The sequence below is a fragment of the Palaemon carinicauda genome, chromosome 13, assembly GCF_036898095.1.
Source record: "Palaemon carinicauda isolate YSFRI2023 chromosome 13, ASM3689809v2, whole genome shotgun sequence".
Classification (NCBI taxonomy): domain Eukaryota; kingdom Metazoa; phylum Arthropoda; class Malacostraca; order Decapoda; family Palaemonidae; genus Palaemon; species Palaemon carinicauda.
The window spans coordinates 122,835,874-122,856,051 of NC_090737.1; the positions used below are offsets into that span (position 1 = coordinate 122,835,874).

Sequence of the window (20,178 nt, forward strand, 5' to 3'; positions counted from 1 at the left end):
ACAGTCGCTCACATCTGTAAACTCGTCATGTTTACTTCCTCCACCGTATGTCCAGCAGAGGAAGTACAGTATCACAGGGTAGTGGACGTCGATCTCTCTCCACTTTCTTTAGATACGGCGATTCTGGCCCTGACCCAGAATATGTTTCTGGGCAAACTTTTCTTGTTACCAGTGGTGTTCACTGCAGCGGATACTGCAAACATGGAACGGGCTGCAAAGTGCTCTTTGCAATCCGTCTCTTGGTTGGACTACTGGATGGGATCTGTGGGTTATCTCTTTAAGAACTAAACGCGTAGTGGACTAGAGGCCTAGCTTATAAGCTAATGAAAATGCATTGTTATCCAGAATGAACAAGAAATGTACTGTATCTGTAATATATAAATCCACCTATTAAACAGTCTCTTGGCTTGTAATCTGAGTCATACAAAGCAACTAGAATAGTGGAAATACAAATACAGTGTACAGAAAATAATGTCTTTTTTACAGCCAAACACACAAAAGTATAGTACTGTACTAACATCCTGAAAGTAAGAAATTACCACACTAAAGAATACCCATGATAAACCAGGAGCAGAGCTTGTAAGCGAATGAAAACGCAATATAATCTAGAATAATCTTGTGATGCAGTCTACCAACTGAGCTGAAACATCAATAACAAACATTTTCAAGGCGTCAACGATGAGACACCATTTCCCCAAACTAAAATGATATTGTTTAAACTCATTCACTTTAGTGAGAGGTGGGATATAGGGATCCAGCAACCCAACTTGGTATTGTGGTAATGCAGAGGAAATAAAGTGAATTAAAAAGTCAAAACTCAAACGAGTGGATCTCTACTCTGTAAGGCACAGTGAACATTCCGAACCCTTACTGAAGGAAAGATAAGTAACTAGACCTGACTAATGAAGGTAAGTTAGTTCAACTAACACGTTGACCAGATGAGAAGTGGTGTTTATACGTGATATGGCCATTGACTTCTCTCTCTGTCATTCCTTTTGACAAAAATTACTTTCCTCGGTCCTTATGAGCCACGGAAAGTAGCCATTCTGTTAACAGAGTAAAAGCTTTACCACTGTGCAGTGTATAATCTCCATTCCATAAACGCTAACTTGAATCATAATTGCTAATAGGAACCATGATATATTGTACTCCTCAAAACGGATATTTAAACTCTGTGCTTTTCCCATGTATAAAGTTAACCAAATTAATAGTTATTAAGATTCTCATACAATTTAACCACCCTCAAAGCTATAAAGGAATCATACGATATGCCATGTCAACCACATAAGTAATAGGAGGCTAATGAGAAGCAATTACTATAGCGAGCCGAATAGTAATAGAATCAGAACAACCTCCTTAGTTTTCTGCCTCATAATCTAGCTGTCTTATACTGACTAGAATTGTGGACTGCAAGGGTTTAGCACCAGAAGGAACTAAACTATGTAAAGATTTTGAAGCTGTGGGAGGCTTTCGGAACTGTAGTGCAGTATACTTTCAAAGCCTTTACTGAATGAAAATGATAATAGATTACAGTATTAGGTTGACCTTAGTGGTTTTGGTTAAGTTTGTCAATGTGATGTGAATGACCAGAGTTTGATGAAACTCTAAACCATGTAGTCATTTTGATTTAAAATTAAAACCATTTACTGAATTGTATAGCCTGAATTTATGCCCTTATTTTAGGAGGTACAATGATTGGATTTTATCTGTTTACCTAATTGTCATAGAAGAGGTTAGGTACTTGAACCGCTTTATATCAATTAGCATGTCTTTGTGTTAAAGAGGGTCTAAGCAATAAATGTGAACCTTAATATCCATTCTTTGTATTCGTAATGAAATAGGAGATCTGAGGTGCGTAAACTACCTTAGTAGTAGTTACTTTTCTATTTGGTAGGATAAGATACTTCTGAACTTACCTTAGACTCTTTTTTTTAGTCATGCAAAAATTGTAAAGGCAGTATTTCCTCACTTTCATTGTCCAAGTGAGTTTCCTATTCCTCATTTCCTTGTCCTGCAGGAGAATCCAAGCGAATATCTGTCAATTTCTCAAATGTTTACCCTTTTTAAAGGGGTTAGTAGCAGGAACAATAGACGCGTTTGACATTTGCATTTACAGTACTAATGTCTGGTTAAAGTGATGTGAGATGAGCTAGTGGCCAAACTAGCCAGTGAAGAGTGAACACTGTCATTGGAAAAATGAAGAAAACGATACAAATTAATTGCAACTTTCCAAATTTAAGGGAAACACATTCTGATACTCCATCCGCATAGGCAATATGAGACCTTTTTTTTTTTTTTAACTGCTGTTAGTTTAGAGAGTGGGGGTGATATTACGATCAGAGCAACCTGCTCATTCTTCTGCCTTACAATCTAGTTTAGTCTTAAAGAGCGACTAGAATTGTGGAAGCAAGGATTTGGCAGCAGAACAAAACATGTGAAGATTTCAAGGTTCTCTACGAGGCTTTCAATTCTGTGGAGCACAGCGTACGTTCAGAAATCTTACTGAATGAAACACTTAATTTATAATGACAATGGGAGATGGTTTAGGTTTGACAATGGGTTGAGAATGACCAAAGTTACCAATACTAAGGAAGGATCCACTCAACTTCTGAAATAATTATTTTGCACATTCCAAGCAATAATTGTAAACTACCTTTGCCAGATCTACGTAGAAACTGAAATTTATATTTCCCAAGGCGACAATCTTGGCTTCTTACCACTTACGGTAGAGGGTTTGTTCTTTTAAATTAAGGGCATGTATTGTTTGAAGTGAAAGAAACGAGAAAATTATTCAAATTTTAAAGATTTTACGGATATGTGTCGATTAAACCTAGCTTCTGGAGAAGAAGCAATATGAATATCACGAGAGATTTATAGAAATATGTAATTTTTTAGTTTTAGGGTTATCATCTACATTTAACCACCATTGGAGAGAAGGTTCATAGAAAATGATTATGGTAATGCACACTTTAAATTCATAAATTACAGTAAGTTTTCCCTAATTTGCTTTGTCATTATAAATATATAGTCATGGAATGGTCCCTGATTTCTTAAAAGTTATGAAACAACTAGAGACCTCATCTATCTTTTATTTCATAATTTTACCTTTTCCACAAAACAACATTATACAGTAATGTAGTTCCCATTTACCACATATTTTTTTCCTTAATACCAAATGAACTCTCATTAATTTTACTTTACAGTAGTCACAATCTGTTCTGTTTTAATGGATAAGAAATCTACATTTCCTAAAGTTATACAAAGCTTATATTCTCACAAATATTATATAACATTTTACCATTCCACAGGAAGTAAATACACCACAAAAGCCTATAACATTCAGCGGTCAAGTCTCTCGATCGGTACAATATTGCAGCCCAGTAATCCCCGTCCAGACCACAGTCGAGGGGTCAGAGAGATATTAACTTTCTGTTCATTACGCCTAACAGTCACCTGAAAAAATTAACACGTAATTATTGATCTGGTAGCAATTCTCTTTATTATAATTATTCTTATCATTATTACAAGCTAGGCTATAAGCCCAAGGGCTTCAACTAGGAAAAAGATTCCAGTGAGAAAATGAAAATAGGAAATAAACAAACTACGAGAGAAGAATAAACAATTAGAATAAAATATTTCTAGAACAGTAACAACATTAAATTAGATCCATCACATATAAATTAAAAAAAAACAAGAGGAAGAAAAATAAGATAGAACGGCAAGCCCGAGTCTACCCCCAAGCAAGAGAACTCTAATCCAAAACAGTGGAAGACCATGGTGCAGAGGCTAGAGGCTATGGCACTACCCAAGACCAGAGAATAATAGTTTGATTTTGGAGTGTCCTCCTAGAAGAGTGGCTTACCATAGCTTAAGAGTCTCTTCTACCCTTATCAAGAAGAAAGTAGCCACTGAACAATTACTGTGCAGTAATTAACACCTTGAGCAAAGAAGAATTGTTTGGTAATCTCAGTGTTGTCAGGTGTATGAGGACAGAGGAGAATATGACTAATAGACCAGACTAATCGGTGTGTGTGTGTAAAGGCAAAGACAAAATTATCTGTAACCAGTGGGAGAGATTCAACTAATGTAATTTCACTATCAAAGATAACATCTTTTGCACTAAAGCCCTAGGTCTTTTTTCAGAAATTTTACTTGGTACAAAAACCATACAAGATAGAACTTTACAACATTTACATATCATCATATAGCTGCATAAACTTCCTTCCCATTAATATATAATGTTCCGTATTTTGTAAAACTTTTGCATACGTAAATAATAAAAGCGCCAACATGCACTTGAGAGGTTGGACAGGAAGATGGAAGAAAGTTAACTGAAACTATCATAAAGAAGAAGATTGAAAAGTGATTGTAATTAGCAGTTAAAGGGGTGCTGCAAAGAATTAATGAATGCCTACAGTACACCAGATGAGCTGCATTGATAGCATTACCCCTAGTGAATCAGGAGGGTATTACAACAACATATAACAATGAAGTTCCTTTTCCAAAGTTTTCATGCCCAAGGAATTATTTACATAACTCACAACTAACAAATTTTGAATTTTTCTTTTTCAGACTGATTACAATATGATGTATGTAGAGTAATGTAAAGTCTCCGTGTAACTTGAATGTTTACTTGGTTTCTACGGACAAAATGTCAGTTATTAGTTACATTCACTACATTTACAAGAACGTCATTTTCAACACTAACACATTAATGTACTGTATTTGAAGTTACACAGCAGTAAATCAATATTACTAGAGAAAAGGGATTTTGACGAAGGAAAAATCTATTTCTGGGGGAGAGACCTGTGACGCCCGGTGAAAGGGGTCCTCCTTTACACTTTTCTAATATAAATCTTCCAAATATACTAGAGAAAGATAAAAGCATGGAATGCAGAGGTTACTACCCTCGCGTGATCACCTTGTTGGTGTCGTGTATTTAACAAGGGCGTGGGCCCAGAAATATAATTATCTCTTACCTGGATACTTGAATTAACTGAATTCTGCACAAGCTGTCCCACTGATGCCAAACCCCTGAAGTTCTCATAAGTAACAGATCCAAATTTGGTTATCAGGTCTCCTTCATGTAAACCCTAAAAAGAGGGATATGCAAATTTGAGAACATTGATCATAAATAAAGCGTTACAGCACTATACTGTATAACATAATCACATACACCTGGCACAAAGAACCGAGTTTTGAATTAGCACTAAAAATGGGAGTAATAAAACATTAAAAATATTAGGCAGGGGCAGAAGGTAAACTACAACACACAAAAGCCAGATATAATGGACAACCGTTGACTAAGCAATTCCTTTTCGTTTTAATCCTGAAACCTAGATTCAATTTTGAGGGTCATAAAATTGTACTTCAACAATAATTCCACTTTTTATATTACTACATAATAAAAAAATATTATTAACACTTTGAAAATATTGAAATCTTCACAGAGTAATATTGCGATGAGTGAAATTAGGTAGAAATGTCAATTTTTATACAACCTCAAAGGAGTCAATACTGACTGTAGAGTATTTTGAGGTTGTATAAAAATTTGCATTCCCACCTTCATGGTTTGGTATTCCAAATATTAAGATCAGCATAATATTTTGAATATAGTTTTGAGTCTCCATGGATCCATAGAGCACCATCTCAGCTAGGACTTCTATGCATAACCTGACAACTTCAATCCACCTGAAATTCTTTGCGCCATTTCTCTCCTTGCAAAAAGCCACTTTAATAGCTGACTTGTCTTACTCTCCCAGCGTCCTTCATTGCTAAAACATCTTCCACGAGGGTTTGTCAGGCAACAAGTTTTAGGTTATGTATTTGTTCTGTAAGATTTATTACATATTGTGTATTAAAAAATGTACAGTACACTTCCTATTCAATGCTGAACACTACTACTGTGCCTTGAGGACTGCATGATACGTCCCAAGATCTCGCAGCGTGAATTTTTGTAAATAGCAAGCTGTGCTGTACTCAACTATACAGTACAGGCTTTTATTTATCTTAGTGTATTCATATGTTTATTGAAAAAATACTAACAGTGCACTTACAGTACAATACAGTATTGTACATATTTACAAGTTATGTATTAGGTGACGATCAGATAGGGCTGTGAACTGACTTCGTGTAGACAGTGATCACTTAAGAGTAATGTGTCATCTCACGGTAGATATAGTTTTGTACATACATAAAAGAAATATACACTACAGTATCAGAGTTTTGTTAGTTAAGAACAACAGTGTTTTGGTGTTATTTATACATAGGGTGGCATGGCGATGAGTTATGAGTCATCTTACCTTTTACTGAATTAGTTTTAGTAATTTGCAAAAATGACCTTTGTAAAGTAATATAAACTACAATAAAATTAATATTAACCATGTGAAAAAAGGCACTGAACAGCGAGTCACTTAGTGGTCATTGGCTGTATGTAGGCAGTAGACATTTGCTTTGGGGCATTAGGAGTTAACTTTCCCTGCAGCATCTACATTATGCAGTTTTTTACTCTTCACGGGTACCTCTGTTACTTAACCCCAGAAAGAATGAAGGCTGACATTTAAGTAAGGTAACTTCTTAGAGTATAAGACACTATTGTTCAGTAAATTGAATACAGTATACTGTATAGCAAATGTTGAAGGAAGGGGGTGTGACTGTACTTGAATGGTTGGTGAGATTGTTTAATGTGTGTTTTGTGTTGTCAATGGTACCAGTAGATTGGGTCTGTGCATGTATTGTACCACTATATAAGGGTAAGGGAGATGTGCATGAGTGTTGTAATTCAAGAGGTATTAGTTTGTTGAGTGTAGTTGGAAAAGTGTATGGTAGAGTACTGATTAATAGGATTAAGGATAAAACAGAGAATGTAATCTTGGAAGTACAGGGTGGTTTTAGAAGAGGTAGGGGTTGTATGAATCAGATTTTTACAGTTAGGCAGATATGCGAGAAATATTTAGCAAAAGGTAAGGAGGTGTATGTTGCGTTTATGGATCTGGAGAAAGCATATGATAGAGTTGATAGGGAAGCAATGTGGAATGTGATGAGGTTATATGGAGTTGATGGAAGGTTGTTGCAAGCAGTGAAAAGTTTCTACAAAGGTAGTAAAGCATGTGTTAGAATAGGAAATGAAGTGAGCGATTGGTTTCCGGTGAGAGTGGGGCTGAGACAGGGATGTGTGATGTCGCCGTGGTTGTTTAACTTGTATGTTGATGGAGTGGTGAGAGAGGTGAATGCTCGAGTGCTTGGACGAGGATTAAAACTGGTAAGCGAGAATGATCATGAATGGGAGGTAAATCAGGTGTTGTTTGCGGATGATACTGTGCTGGTAGCAGACACAGAAGAGAAGCTTGACCGACTAGTGAGAGAATTTGGAAGGGTGTGTGAGAGAAGGAAGTTGAGAGTTAATGTGGGTAAGAGTAAGGTTATGAGATGTACGAGAAGGGAAGATGGTGCAAGGTTGAATGTCATGTTGAATGGAGAGTTACTTGAGGAAGTGGATCAGTTTAAGTACTTGGGGTCTGTTGTTGCAGCAAATGGTGGAGTGGAAGCAGATGTATGTCAGAGAGTCAATGAAGGTTGCAAAGTGTTGGGGGCAGTTAAGGGAGTAGCAAAAAATAGAGGGTTGGGCATGAATGTAAAGAGAGTTCTATATGAGAAAGTGATTGTACCAACTGTGATGTATGGATCGGAGTTGTGGGGAATGAAAGTGATGGAGAGACAGAAATTGAATGTGTTTGAGATGAAGTGTCTGAGGAGTATGGCTGGTGTATCTCGAGTAGATAGGGTTAGGAACGAAGTGGTGAGGGTGAGAACGGGTGTAAGAAATGAGTTAGCGGCTAGAGTGGATATGAATGTGTTGAGGTGGTTTGGCCATGTTGAGAGAATGGAAAATGGCTGTCTGCTAAAGAAGGTGATGAATGCAAGAGTTGATGGGAGAAGTACAAGAGGAAGGCCAAGGTTTGGGTGGATGGATGGTGTGAAGAAAGCTCTGGGTGATAGGAGGATAGATGTGAGAGAGGCAAGAGAGCGTGCTAGAAATAGGAATGAATGGCGAGCGATTGTGACGCAGTTCTGGTAGGCCCTGCTGCTTCCTCCGGTGCCTTAGATGACCGCGGAGGTAGCAGCAGTAGGGGACTCAGCAGTATGAAGCTTCATCTGTGGTGGAAATGTGGGAGGTTGGGCTGTGGCACCCTAGCAGTACCAGCTGAACTCGGCTGAGTCCCTGGTTAGGCTGGAGGAACGTAGAGAGTAGAGGTCCCCTTTTTGTTTTGTTTCTTGTTGATGTCGGCTACCCCCCAAAATTGGGGGAAGTGCCTTTGGTATATGTATGTATGTATGTATGTATATAGCAAATACTAAGACAATTCTTATGTAATAAAAAATATATGCACTGATTAAAGTGCTTAGAATTACTGAAGATTAGTAAGCAGTACTGTAATATATTACTCACAATTTGATAGGGATTACATGTATTGAGAGTAGTATTACATGTATCGAGAGTACAGTGAACCCTCGCTACTTCGCGGTTCGACCATCGCGGATTCACCACTTCGCGGATTTTTTTCATAACCCATGTCTATACATATATTGCGGATTTTCCGGAAATATCGAAAATACCGCGATGTGACCGATGGTGCGAGATTGGAGAAAGTAAGGAAAATTGAATCATGATTGATTTTCAATATAAATGAAACTTTGAGGAGCAACAAAAATATCATTTGTTAGAGAGATAGAGAGAGGTAAGGAATGGGAGGTAGTGAAAAGTAGCCCACACAGAGAGAGAGAGAGAGAGAGAGAGAGAGAGAGAGAGAGAGAGAGAGAGAGAGAGAGAGAGAGAGAGAGAGAGAGAGAGTGTGTAATAAACAAAAAAATTTGATAGGTTATAACACATTGGTGCTTATGTAATATCAACTGTATACTGTAGACGGTTTGAATAAGTTAAGAAATGGTATAAATGATACTTTGTTAGTGTATTCGTACACACTCAAGAGCGGCAGCTAGATGACAGCTGATCTAATCACAGCCAAAAGTATAAAAAAAAAAAAAGTCAACAATACTCGATTTTTAAAACACACCCGGAATTTAAAAACAAAAGTACACGCTTTCTTAATGTGCAATTAACTATTTAAAGAGTGGCAATTTTCTAGAATAAAATGATATTTCCCAAAAAATAGTGGTTTGCTGATGAAATCGGATGCCGTATTTTTAGCTATGATTGAAATGGATGTAGACTCGGCCTAATTATTTCATTTCGTATTTAATTGACACTAAGAAAACTAATTTTAGTTTCTTCATCTAAATGTAAGTATTGTATAACACGAAGAGAGAGAGAGAGAGAGAGAGAGAGAGAGAGAGAGAGAGAGAGAGAGAGAGAGAGAGAGAGAGAATCAGCTGTTGTAAACAAATGGCGTGTTTTTGTTTCGTGAGAATTTCATCGCCACGACTTTAACAACAACATACTGTACTGAACTTTACAGTATTATACAGACTACTGTAATATGATAAAGTAAAATATTTGTAATCTATTTTATATGAAATGGGGCTATTTTTGTTTTGTTTAAAATTTACATTTACGTATGTAAAACAACTCTCTCTCTCTCTCTCTCTCTCTCTCTCTCTCTCTCTCTCTCTCTCTCTCTCTCTCTCTCTCTCTCTCTCTCGTAGATTGTTTTCCTGCTTTGCTACGTATGTATGATTTTATATAGATAAGGTAAATAATATTTGTAATAACATATTTATAAAAGCTTTTACTGTAATATCATTATTTATCACTTTCATCATGCGGGTTAAATTCCTTAGTTTGTTTACTGAGCGTACTTTATGACGCCGTCGTTTCAGGCGGCGTCATAAAGAAAAAAATTTCATTTGGAAGTCCTAAGAAAAATTAAGTAAAACATTAGTAACAAGTGAGCAAGTCCTGAACGCGGACATGGTCCTCGTAGAGGACATACCTCCGCCAAGGTGACCTTAATGTGACTTTGACCTTCACATGACCTTGACCTTCACGTGACCTTCAAGTGACCTTGACCTTCACGTGACCTTGACCTTCACATGACCTTGGCTTCAAGTGACCTTGATCTTCAAATGTACTTGACCTTCACGTGACCTTGACCTTCAGGTGACCTTGACCTTCACGTGACCTTGACCTTCACGTGACCTTGACCTTCAAGTGACCTGCTTGACTTTTGACCTTCAAGTGATCTTTGTTCATTTGCCACTGATACTTAATATGACATTGATATAATGCACCAATATGACCTTGACCTTTGACCTTTATAAATTTGAACATCACCCATGGGTTGCGCCTGGACTAGGACTTCCCTGTTGGCTTATGCAAAAGTCAGTGCTTTATTTCTGTCTCTTGATATGGCCACTTATGTCATAGTGACACCAGTGACCCCTGTGACCTTGACCTTGGGGTGACCTTGACCAAAATTTAATCAGTTCTTCCATACACATTGGGGAACTACTTGGCCAAGTTTGAAGTGATTCCGTGTAGAAATGTGGCCTCTACGTTGTCCACAGACAGACAAACAAACAAACAAACAAACAAACAAACCGAACCGAAAACATAACCTCCTGGCGGAGGTAATAACCAAATCAACATACTATACTGAATAATCAATATAATTGATGCAAAAACTAACCTATAAACAGATGTGTAAATGCGTTTGTTTCTTCATTAGGATCAGAGATAAACGTAAACAAAACATTGGTTGCCATTTTTTATCGTGCTTTTTGGCGTGTTTAGGAAACGCATGATATAAAGTCGCCTTTAATAATTGTGCCTGTTTTAGTTTAGGGTACTGTATTACATGCATTAAGTGTTCTGTACTTTAAAGGGTAGTTTGTTAACAGTACTACGTACAAGGGAAGGTTTTAAAAGTCTGAATATACATGTTAAATAAATAGGTAAATATGGTGTTACTACTTCGCGGATTTTCACCTATCGCGGCCGCGTCTGGAACCTATCTACCGCGATAATCGAGGGTTCACTGTAGTAAATAAACCGTAAATGTTTGAAACCGTAAAAAGGCAGTTATCTTTTGGTTTCTTCAGCACCAAGGCTAATGATAACAGGTGTGTCCTTCCCTTGCTTGAAAGATAGCGTAGCAACTTCTAAGTTGTTACGCTATCAATGATGACCCAGATGTTTGCAAAGGGAATGTTGTTCCATTCTTCCACGAGGGCATTTTCAAGCTTTTCAAGGGTCAAAGGCTAGGTTACACAACCAGAAAAGGTAGGCTGCAACAAGTTCCACACATGCTCAATAGGGTTTAGGTCCGGAGAATACGCAGGCCATTCCATCCAGAGAGTTGTCGTCTATTCTAGAAAGTGATTCACCACCCTAGCACAATGGGGCCAAAGTTATTGTCCATCAGAATTTGAAATTAAGTCAGGACCAATAGTACCAGTGTATGGTTTCACGTACACATCAAGGATGACATACCTAGAGCGGATGCCTGTCATATTGCTTCTCCCCGTGACATGCAGATCCGTTCTTCTGTTTCTGCTGATCCCTCCCCAGACCATAAATGACGGTCGTGTTCACTGATGTTGGTTTTATTAAACCGTTCATGTTCTAGCTGGCACATACATTGCCTCCATTCAGTGAAGTCCAGACAATGTTGGGACTCCTCAGTGAACAGTACTGTAATTTTAAACATTTAAACTTACCCGCTGGTTATATAACAATAGCTGATTGACACCCTTGGTGGCAGGTCAGAGACAGCAACATTAATGGAATTTCACTTAAGAGTTAAAAACAAAACTAGCTTAAGGGTTCATACCTATTTAAGGAAGCTGACATTAATGATTCTCTGCATTATTAAGTCTGCTGTCCTTTGAGAACCAGCAATCCACCCAGGGGGCTGAAGAACTCTAGGAGCTGCCAAACGGTGAATAACCTATATGCTGACAGGACCTCAACTAATACCCTTGTTCCGGGCGCTTTCAAGGAACAAATGACCACCTGACTAAGTCAAAGATTGCAGAAGATAGTCTCACAATTTCCTCCAATCGTAAAAAATATATACAAGTTCCAAGAGGGGAAAAGGGTACTAGGGATTAAGGGAGTGTAGTGGTAGATCCTTCACCTACTACTGCATTCGCTGCTACAAATGTACCCAAAGTGTAGCAGTCCTCATAAAGAGTCTGGACACGTTTTAAATAATATGATGCGAATACAGATTTACTTCTCCAGAACGTTGTATCCATTATACTTTGCAGAGAACAATTTTGTTTAAAGGCTACAGAAGTTGCCACAGTTCTAACTTCATGAGTCTTAACTTTCAGGAGCTTAAGGTCTGCCTCACCACAGTGTATGTGAGCTTCTTTAATCAAAAGTCTTATGAAATATGATAAGGCATTTTTAGACATAGGTAAAGCAGGCTTCTTGACTGCACACCAAAGAGCTTCTGAATTGCCTCTTAAACCTTTAGTCCTGTCTAGATAGAACCTCAGTGCTCTAACAGGACAAAGAACCTTCTCCAGCTCCTCACCCACCAAATCAGAGAGGTTAGCAATTTCGAAAGATTTTGGCCATGGTTGAGAAGGACGTTCGTTCTTGGCTAGAAATTCAAGCTGCAGGGAGCTTATAGCTTTGCCGTTTCTAAAGCCAATGTTCTTGCTAAAAGCGTGAACTTCACTGACCCTTTTAGCTGTTGCTAAGCTTACTAAAAATAAAGTCTTTAAAGTCAGATCTTTAAAAGAAGCAGAGTTCAAACGTTCGAATCTTTCACTCATAAGAAATTTTAAAACCACGTCTAAATTCCGGGCTGGTGAATCCTGTTGACGTTTCTTGGAGGTTTCAAAGGATCTGAGAAGATCCTGAAGGTCCTTGTTATTCGAGAGGTCTAAATTTCTATGCCTGAAGACCGTTACTAGCATACTCCTGTACCCCTTGATGGTTGAGGAGGAGAAATTGTGCCTTCTTCTAAGCTCTAAAACAAAATCGGCAATTTGAGCTATAGAGGTACTGGATGAAGAAACTGAGTTAGCTTTACACCATGCTCTAAAAACTTCCCACTTGGATTGGTAAACCCTGATAGTAGAAGTCCTTGTTGCTCTAGCAATAGTCTTGGCTGCCTTTTCGAAAAGCCTCTAGATCTTGCAAGTTTTTCGATAGTCTGAAGGCAGTCAGACGTAGAGCTTGGAGGTTTAGATGGTTTCTTGCCAAGTGGGGTTGTCTGAGAAGATCAATTCTCAATGGCAAGCTTCTTGGAACATCCACCATCCATTCCAGTACCTCTGTAAACCAACCTCTTGAGGGTCAGAAGGGGGCTATTAGCGTCAATCTGGTTCTCTTGTGCGACACAAACTTCTGTAGTACTGTACTTTGTAAGGGACTTTGAATGGAGGGAAAGCATACACGTCTAGGTGTGACTAAGTCCATCAGGAATGTGTCTATGTGTGACGCTTCGAGGTCCGTTACTGGGGAGCAATAAGTGTCTAGTCTTTTGGTTTTCGAGGTCGCGAATAGATCTACGAGAGGGCGGCCCCAAATCTGCCCAAGTTTTTTGCATACATCTAGATGCAATGTTCACTCTGTGGGGAGAACTTGATTCCCTCCTGCTGAGGCTGTCTGCCCTCACGTTCTTTTCCCCTTGAATGAATCTTGTCAACAGGGATATCTTTCTTTGTTGTGCCAAAACGAGAAGAGTTCTTGCTATCTCGTAAAGCAGCCTCGAATGCGTTCCCCCTTGTTTTGCTATGTACGCCAAAGCTGTGGTATTGTCTGCATTGATTTGTATTACTTTGTTTAGAACTAGCTTCTCGAACCCTTTGAGAGCCAACAGGACTGCTAGCAGCTCCTTTTGATTGATGTGGAGACTTCGTTGTTGTTTTGTCCACAGACCCGAAATCTCTGACTTTCCCAGTGTTATTCCCCACCCCGAGTCCGAGGCGTCGGAAAACAACACAAAGTCTGGGCTCTTTTGTTCCAAAGAGAGACCTTCCTGAAACCTGTTTATGTTGTTCCACCAAGGAAGGCACTCTTTTATTGGTTCCGTAAAAGGAATGTTCTTCTTGTCGAGGCTGTCCTCTTTGTTCCAATGGCAATTATGAGATGGAACTGAGGGGGTCGTATATTTAGTTTCCCCAGACACACAACTGTTCCAGTGAAGAGAGGGTTCCCAGGAGACTCATCCACTCCCTCACTGAACAAAACTCCATATTTAGAAAGGCACAAAGCCTTAGGAGTGCTAGCTGTATTCTTGCAAGTGATGGAAAAACCTGAAAAGTCAGACTGTGAATCTCCATCCCTAAATAAAGAATCTTCTGTGATGGGATCAATTGAGACTTCTCTGAATTCACCAGAAGTCCTAGCTCCTCTGACAGACTCATTGTCAGACGCAAATCCTCCAGACAGCGACTGAGTGAGGGGGCTCTTAGTAGCCAATCGTCCAAGTACAAGGAGGCTCTGATGCCTCTCGAGTGGAGCATGCTTGCCACATTCATCATGATCTTTGTGAAGACTAGAGGGGCGGTGGTGAGGCCGAAACATAAGGCCCGAAACTGGAATACTTCCTTCCTGAACACAAACCTTAGGTAACATTTGCAATTCAGGTGAATCGGGACATGAAAATAAGCATCCTGGAGGTCTAATGACACCATCCAGTCACCTTTCCTTACTGCTGCAAGAACCGTACTCTGGGATTCCATAGAAAACTTTGTCTTCTGGACGTAGTTGTTGAGGGCACTTACGTCCAGGACTGGCCTCCGTCCTCCCGAGTTCTTGGGAACCAGGAACAGTCTGTTGTAGAAGCCTGGTGATTTTAAGTCCCGTACCCTCTCTATCGCATTCTTTTCTAGCAAGAGAGACATTTGAAGCTGCATGGCCTGCCTCTTTGACTCTTCCTTGTACTTGGGAGAAAGATCCACCGGTTTTGAAATTAACGGGGGTTTCGAGATAAAAGGGATTTTGTATCCCGTCTTTAAAACTAGGACGGACCATGGGTCTGCTCCCGTTCTCTCCCAGGCCTGCCAAAAATTGCTTAGCCTGGCCCCCACTGCTGTCTGAAGGTGAAGGCAGTCAGACTCTGCTTCTGCCTGACCTAGAACCTCTTCTTGTTCTGGCCCTTCTACTATCGGATCTAAAGCTGCCTCTACCGACTGTCCTTCCACGAAAAAACTGTGTTGTTTGAGGTAGAATCCTCCTTGAATCTACGGGTGGAGAATGACGTTGGAAGAACCTTCCTTGCTGATTTAGAAACTAGGTCGTGAGTAGCCTTTTGAGAAAGGGCAGCAGCCACCTCCTTTACTAGTTCCTGAGGGAAAAGAGGAGAAAGAGGAGCATAAAGCAACTCTGACCTCTGGAATGGAGTGACTCCCATGGAGAGAAAAGAGCACATAGTTTCTCTTTTCTTAACAACTCCAACTGTGAATAGGGCTGCAAATTCATTTGAGCCACCTCTAACAGCTTTGTCCATGCAGAACATTATATGGATAAGGTTAGAAGTCTCAGGGTTCTTTAAGGCAGAAACTTTCTTTCCCAAGGTACCGAGCGACCAGTCAAGGAAGTTGAAAACTTCAAAAGCTCTATATATGCCCTTAAGAAGATGGTCAAACTCAGTCATAGACCATAAAATCTTCGTCCTTCTCATAGCTAAGCGGCGAGGAGAGTCACCAAACTCGAGAAGTCGCCCTGAGCAGAGGCAGGAACTCCCAAGCCTAGGACACCTCCTAGACTTGGAGGCTAACTTGGCTCGAGGAAAAGAGAAGTTTGTCTTTCCTGAAACTTTCTTAGATTGCATCCAATTCTCCATCAACTTTAATGCTCTTTTGGAAGAGCGGGAGAGAACTATCTTAGTAAACCTTGAAACTTTTGATGATATTCCCACGGTAAACTCCGAAGGAGGTGAGCGAGGAGCTGCAGGAGTAAAGCTGTCAAGAAATAATTCTGAAAAAACCAACAATCTTCTTGAGATCAACAGAATGTTGTGGTGTTTTATTTCCTTCCTCCTCTGAGACAATGTCCAATGGCTCATCCAGAGAGGAATGATCATCCTGATCCTCTTCCGAAATAAATCCAGCTGGTGTAACAGCTTCTAGTTCCGAAAGGCGCCGCTCGCTAGCGTAAGCGTCAGCAGCGCGGTGCGCGCGATCAAGTTGTTCAGTTTGTTTGTCTACTTGGTGCTCAACAATATTGCGCTTGGCGTTACGTCCATGCGCATGTTGTACTGAATCCGACTGACGTTGGGCGTCACAGTATGCTTGACATACGACGTCACGTTGTTGTTCTAAGTCACGCTTAGCTAGGCGCGCGACGTTACGTTCAGGCGCTTGGCGCGTGACTTCACACTCAGCCGCCTGGCGTTTGTCGTCGCGCCTGGAATGATGACGCTCGACGTCATGCTTACTCACTTGACGTTTGCTGTCAAGAGAAATAAACACTCTATGAACATTAGCAGTTTTAGTAGAAGCAGTCCTATCACCCTGCTCAACATTGCGTATAAAGGTAGGCCGCCTGTGCGACATCGCGTCACGATCGGAACCATGACGAACCAACGCTTTGTTGACAGCGGGCTGATAAGATTGCACAAACGTTGAGAGTTGCTGCTTCATGTCAAGCAGCATAGACTAATTAGGATCCACCTTAGACGAAACAGGAGTCGAAACTTCCATTGCGAATTTGCCTTCTTCATCGCTCGCATAGCGCTCTACATTATCGAGAGATGGAATCCAGTCTGATGGAAGTGGTGGTGCATGTACCATAACACCAGACTCAGGAATATGCTCTGACTCAGTATGAATCATCCCCTTGTCAATTTCAAACATCTTGTTAGGACGTTTAGGAGGAGAACATTGAACAGACGATTGAAAACGCTCTAGCGAATCCCAATGGCTACAGCCAGGCGCTTGCGGTGACGGATCGCATCGCTGCGTGCCCTCATCCGCCTTTCTTTTAAGGGGTCTGGAAGCCTGACGCCAGACTTTACCATGTGTAGCCTCATCTGAGGATGAGGATAAAAAACTAACCTCACCTTTCCCATGGTGAGGGTGAGCGATCTGTGACATTGAGACAACAGGAACGCTCGGGGGCACGTCTGCGCGAGTGATGACGCCTTTTGTTCCCTTTCGCCGTTCGACTTTACTTCTACCATGGGTTTGGGAGCTTGAAAGAGGTCTAAGGCTAGGTGAACGACAAGATCGCGCAGACGCACCCTCCACATCACTGAACACATTAATAATACTTTTAATATTACCACTTAAGTTGATTAACATCGGACATGTTGGTTTCTGTCCGCTGCTAGCGATTCTACCCTTGAACCAAGAGCCTGGATCGCTGTCATCATATCTTTCATTGTAGGCTCATAAACAGAATTAGGTTCAGGATCTACCATTACAGGGGAAGAATTAGGTTCAATGACATTAGAAAATGATAAATCTCTTGATCGAGAGGAACTACGCCTAACTCTATCCCTTTCTAGTTTATGAGAGTAGCGCTCATAAGCCAACCACTCACTCTTGGATAATTCAAAACATTCTTGACATTGATCTTCAGAAATACAAATTTTACCCCTACATTTAATGCAAATCGTATGGGGATCAACAGAGGCTTTTGGAAGCCGAGTTTTACACCCTTTCACACACTTCCTATAAGAAGGGGAGGGGTCAGCCATTTTGAAAAGTAAATAGAGAGATCAAAATCAAGCAAGGGTGAAAAAATAATCCAAATTCAATAGGTATTCAAGAGAATCCGAAAGGGAGTCCAATAATGCGAAAGTCAAAACCAAAAAACAACTGTACATCACCAAATTCCAGGTAAACGGCGAGTGAATTCCCAAAGCTGTTGCCAATATGGCGGCAGAAGAAAATCTGATAATGGGAGGAATAGTTCGGCCTAGCTCCGTGATGGCGCTAGTGTATAGCTGGCATATCGATGCGATTGCTGCGAGTTTTGAATTTCTGCCAGACAAGAATAAAGCTATTGTTATATAACCAGCGGGTAAGTTTAAATGTTTAATAAGCTCTAATTCTTCTCCAAAAATTAGCACATGTCTGAACTGAAACTATAATATTTATGTGAAAGTAATAAAACTGAGGTTGGACGCTCATGTAATGTCACAAAATGCATGTACAAGTAGGGTTTGTTGCCGACTGCATGTCATTTGACAAAATATTGGGTATCAACAGTAGTAACAATGGATACAGTACTTGTAATATACAGTATCTAGAAAAGTAGCTATAATCCCTATCCAATTCTGAGTAGCACAGTAAGTATAGTATACTGTACTATACTACAAGTACAGTATGCAGTAGCAATTGCAAATTGTGAACAAAAACTTGAAATATAACTTACTGCAACATTTGCCGGAGATCCTACAGTAACCTGATCTATTCGTAAAAATGGTTCAAGATTTGGAGATGGAGGCGGTACATTAATGCCATTGGGATCTTCCTCAACTGTACGAGCTTGACTATGTAAGGAAACAAGTCCTTCTTCGATGCGACGTAAGAGTGTTGTGTGGTCATTTTGCAAACCTGGAAATTGTAACAATTTATAATACATAATCTGCAGAAAACTAATGAAAAATTATGAATCAAAAGCACCAAACAAACTTTAAACTCCATAAGAGTTTTATATTGCACCAAATACAAGGAAAGATGGCAACTTGGATATATAATGTCTTCTACAGTATATAAATACTTGACCAACTCCCTGAAAGACATACGGTAAATAAGACAACAATATTCCCGAATACATCCAAAAAATAGCAAAATAAAAATAAATGAAACTTTTAAAACCATTGGCGACAATACAAATTCCAATAAGAATACAAAAACTAGGAATTTTGAAATATATTTTACAAATTCACTATACGAATTTAGTACATAGAAGTAACTTGCCCTTCAGTTATGCCTGCTTCTCTAAATATGACCATCATTTAAGAGCAACCAGTGACACAGGTTAAAGAGCAAAAGAGAAATTTATAGAAAACTGAATGAAAAATTATATACAATACTGTATAATGAATAACAAAGAAAAAATTAGTCATTGGGTAACTAAAGATTAAAATCAAGAACAGCATAAAGTAAAGAGTTGGGGATAGTAACCCCCAAATAACTGTACAGTACAGTAATGTACAGTACATCCCTTAGCCTCAATGATGTAATAAATGCCATCCCGCCCCTGTAAATTCTTCATTAATCAACTCTTTTTGAGTACCAAAGCAAGTGTGTCTTGTGAAATAAAGGGACATAATCCATGAGAAAATAATAAGAAGAAAAAAATACAGGAATCTACTTACACTTTATCTGGTGACGAGCATGGCGTACTTGATACACATCTATATCAGACCGAGGATAACCTTCATTATCTGTTAGAGGTTCTCCCATTCCAACATGATTCTGAAAGCAAATCATGACCAATTTAAAAAGGTACAGTATCATCATCTTAAGGTCATCTTGAACTTTCAACAATACACTAAAGTAAATGGAAATATATAAGTAAAACTGCAAGATTTTTAACATTTCTAAATAAACATTTTAGGGAAATTATCAGTTCAATAAATGTCACCAAAATGAAAATGGGGAAAATAGAAAAGTACAGCATTTTTTTCCTTGATGTAAATGGGGAAAATAGAAGTGTATAGCATATTCCATGAGGTAAAGTACCAATATTATAACACAAAGGCAAGAACTGAATGGAAATTCACTAATATTTAGTGATATGCTGTCATCTCCTGATTTGTCCCTACGCAACATACAAACCCCTAGTCCTTTAATTAGGGAGATTACTTTGGCACGAGTTGAAATCAGCAGTTGAAATGGAAGATGAGCAGTTAACCGGCTAATGGGGCAGGGAAAAGGGCAAAGCCCCTGCCCCCTTTTAGCCAGGTCTCTCTTTATTTTTTGCTTAGATCGCTGTTGTGTTCGGACGTATGTACAGCAGTCATCCAACTTTGGATTCATTTTCTTACAGAGCTTCATTGATGTTATGGCATGGAAACAAGAAATTTGTGTTTGCTGGAGATAGGGGAGACACTGCAACTGCTTCACGGCAAAGACAGATGTACATTCGCACTACCTTTAGGCTTCGTGTCGGGGCCATGTCTGTTTGCACTTCAAAGGCATCCCTTTGTGCCAAGTGTCGATCTTGGCCTCTGGTGCAGTGGCATGAGTATACTCTGAAGGGGAAGATGGGGCACTTGGCATTTGTAGAAGTTGGACAGGCAA

The 20,178-nt window shown here is 39.5% G+C and overlaps 1 protein-coding gene across 1 annotated transcript in view; it reads right to left on the bottom strand.

Moving 5' to 3' along the window:
- Window positions 1-3,073: 3,073 nt before the first annotated feature.
- The window catches only part of LOC137652390 (26S proteasome non-ATPase regulatory subunit 9), a 29,268-nt gene continuing 12,163 nt past the window's right edge, over window positions 3,074-20,178 (bottom strand). The window contains exons 3-6 of the mRNA XM_068385775.1: window positions 19,251-19,350; window positions 18,302-18,483; window positions 4,980-5,093; window positions 3,074-3,453 (exon numbers count right to left, since the gene is read on the bottom strand). Coding sequence (XP_068241876.1) covers window positions 3,340-3,453; window positions 4,980-5,093; window positions 18,302-18,483; window positions 19,251-19,350 — 510 coding nt within the window. The 3' untranslated portion in view covers window positions 3,074-3,339. The remainder of the gene's footprint in view (window positions 3,454-4,979; window positions 5,094-18,301; window positions 18,484-19,250; window positions 19,351-20,178) is intronic.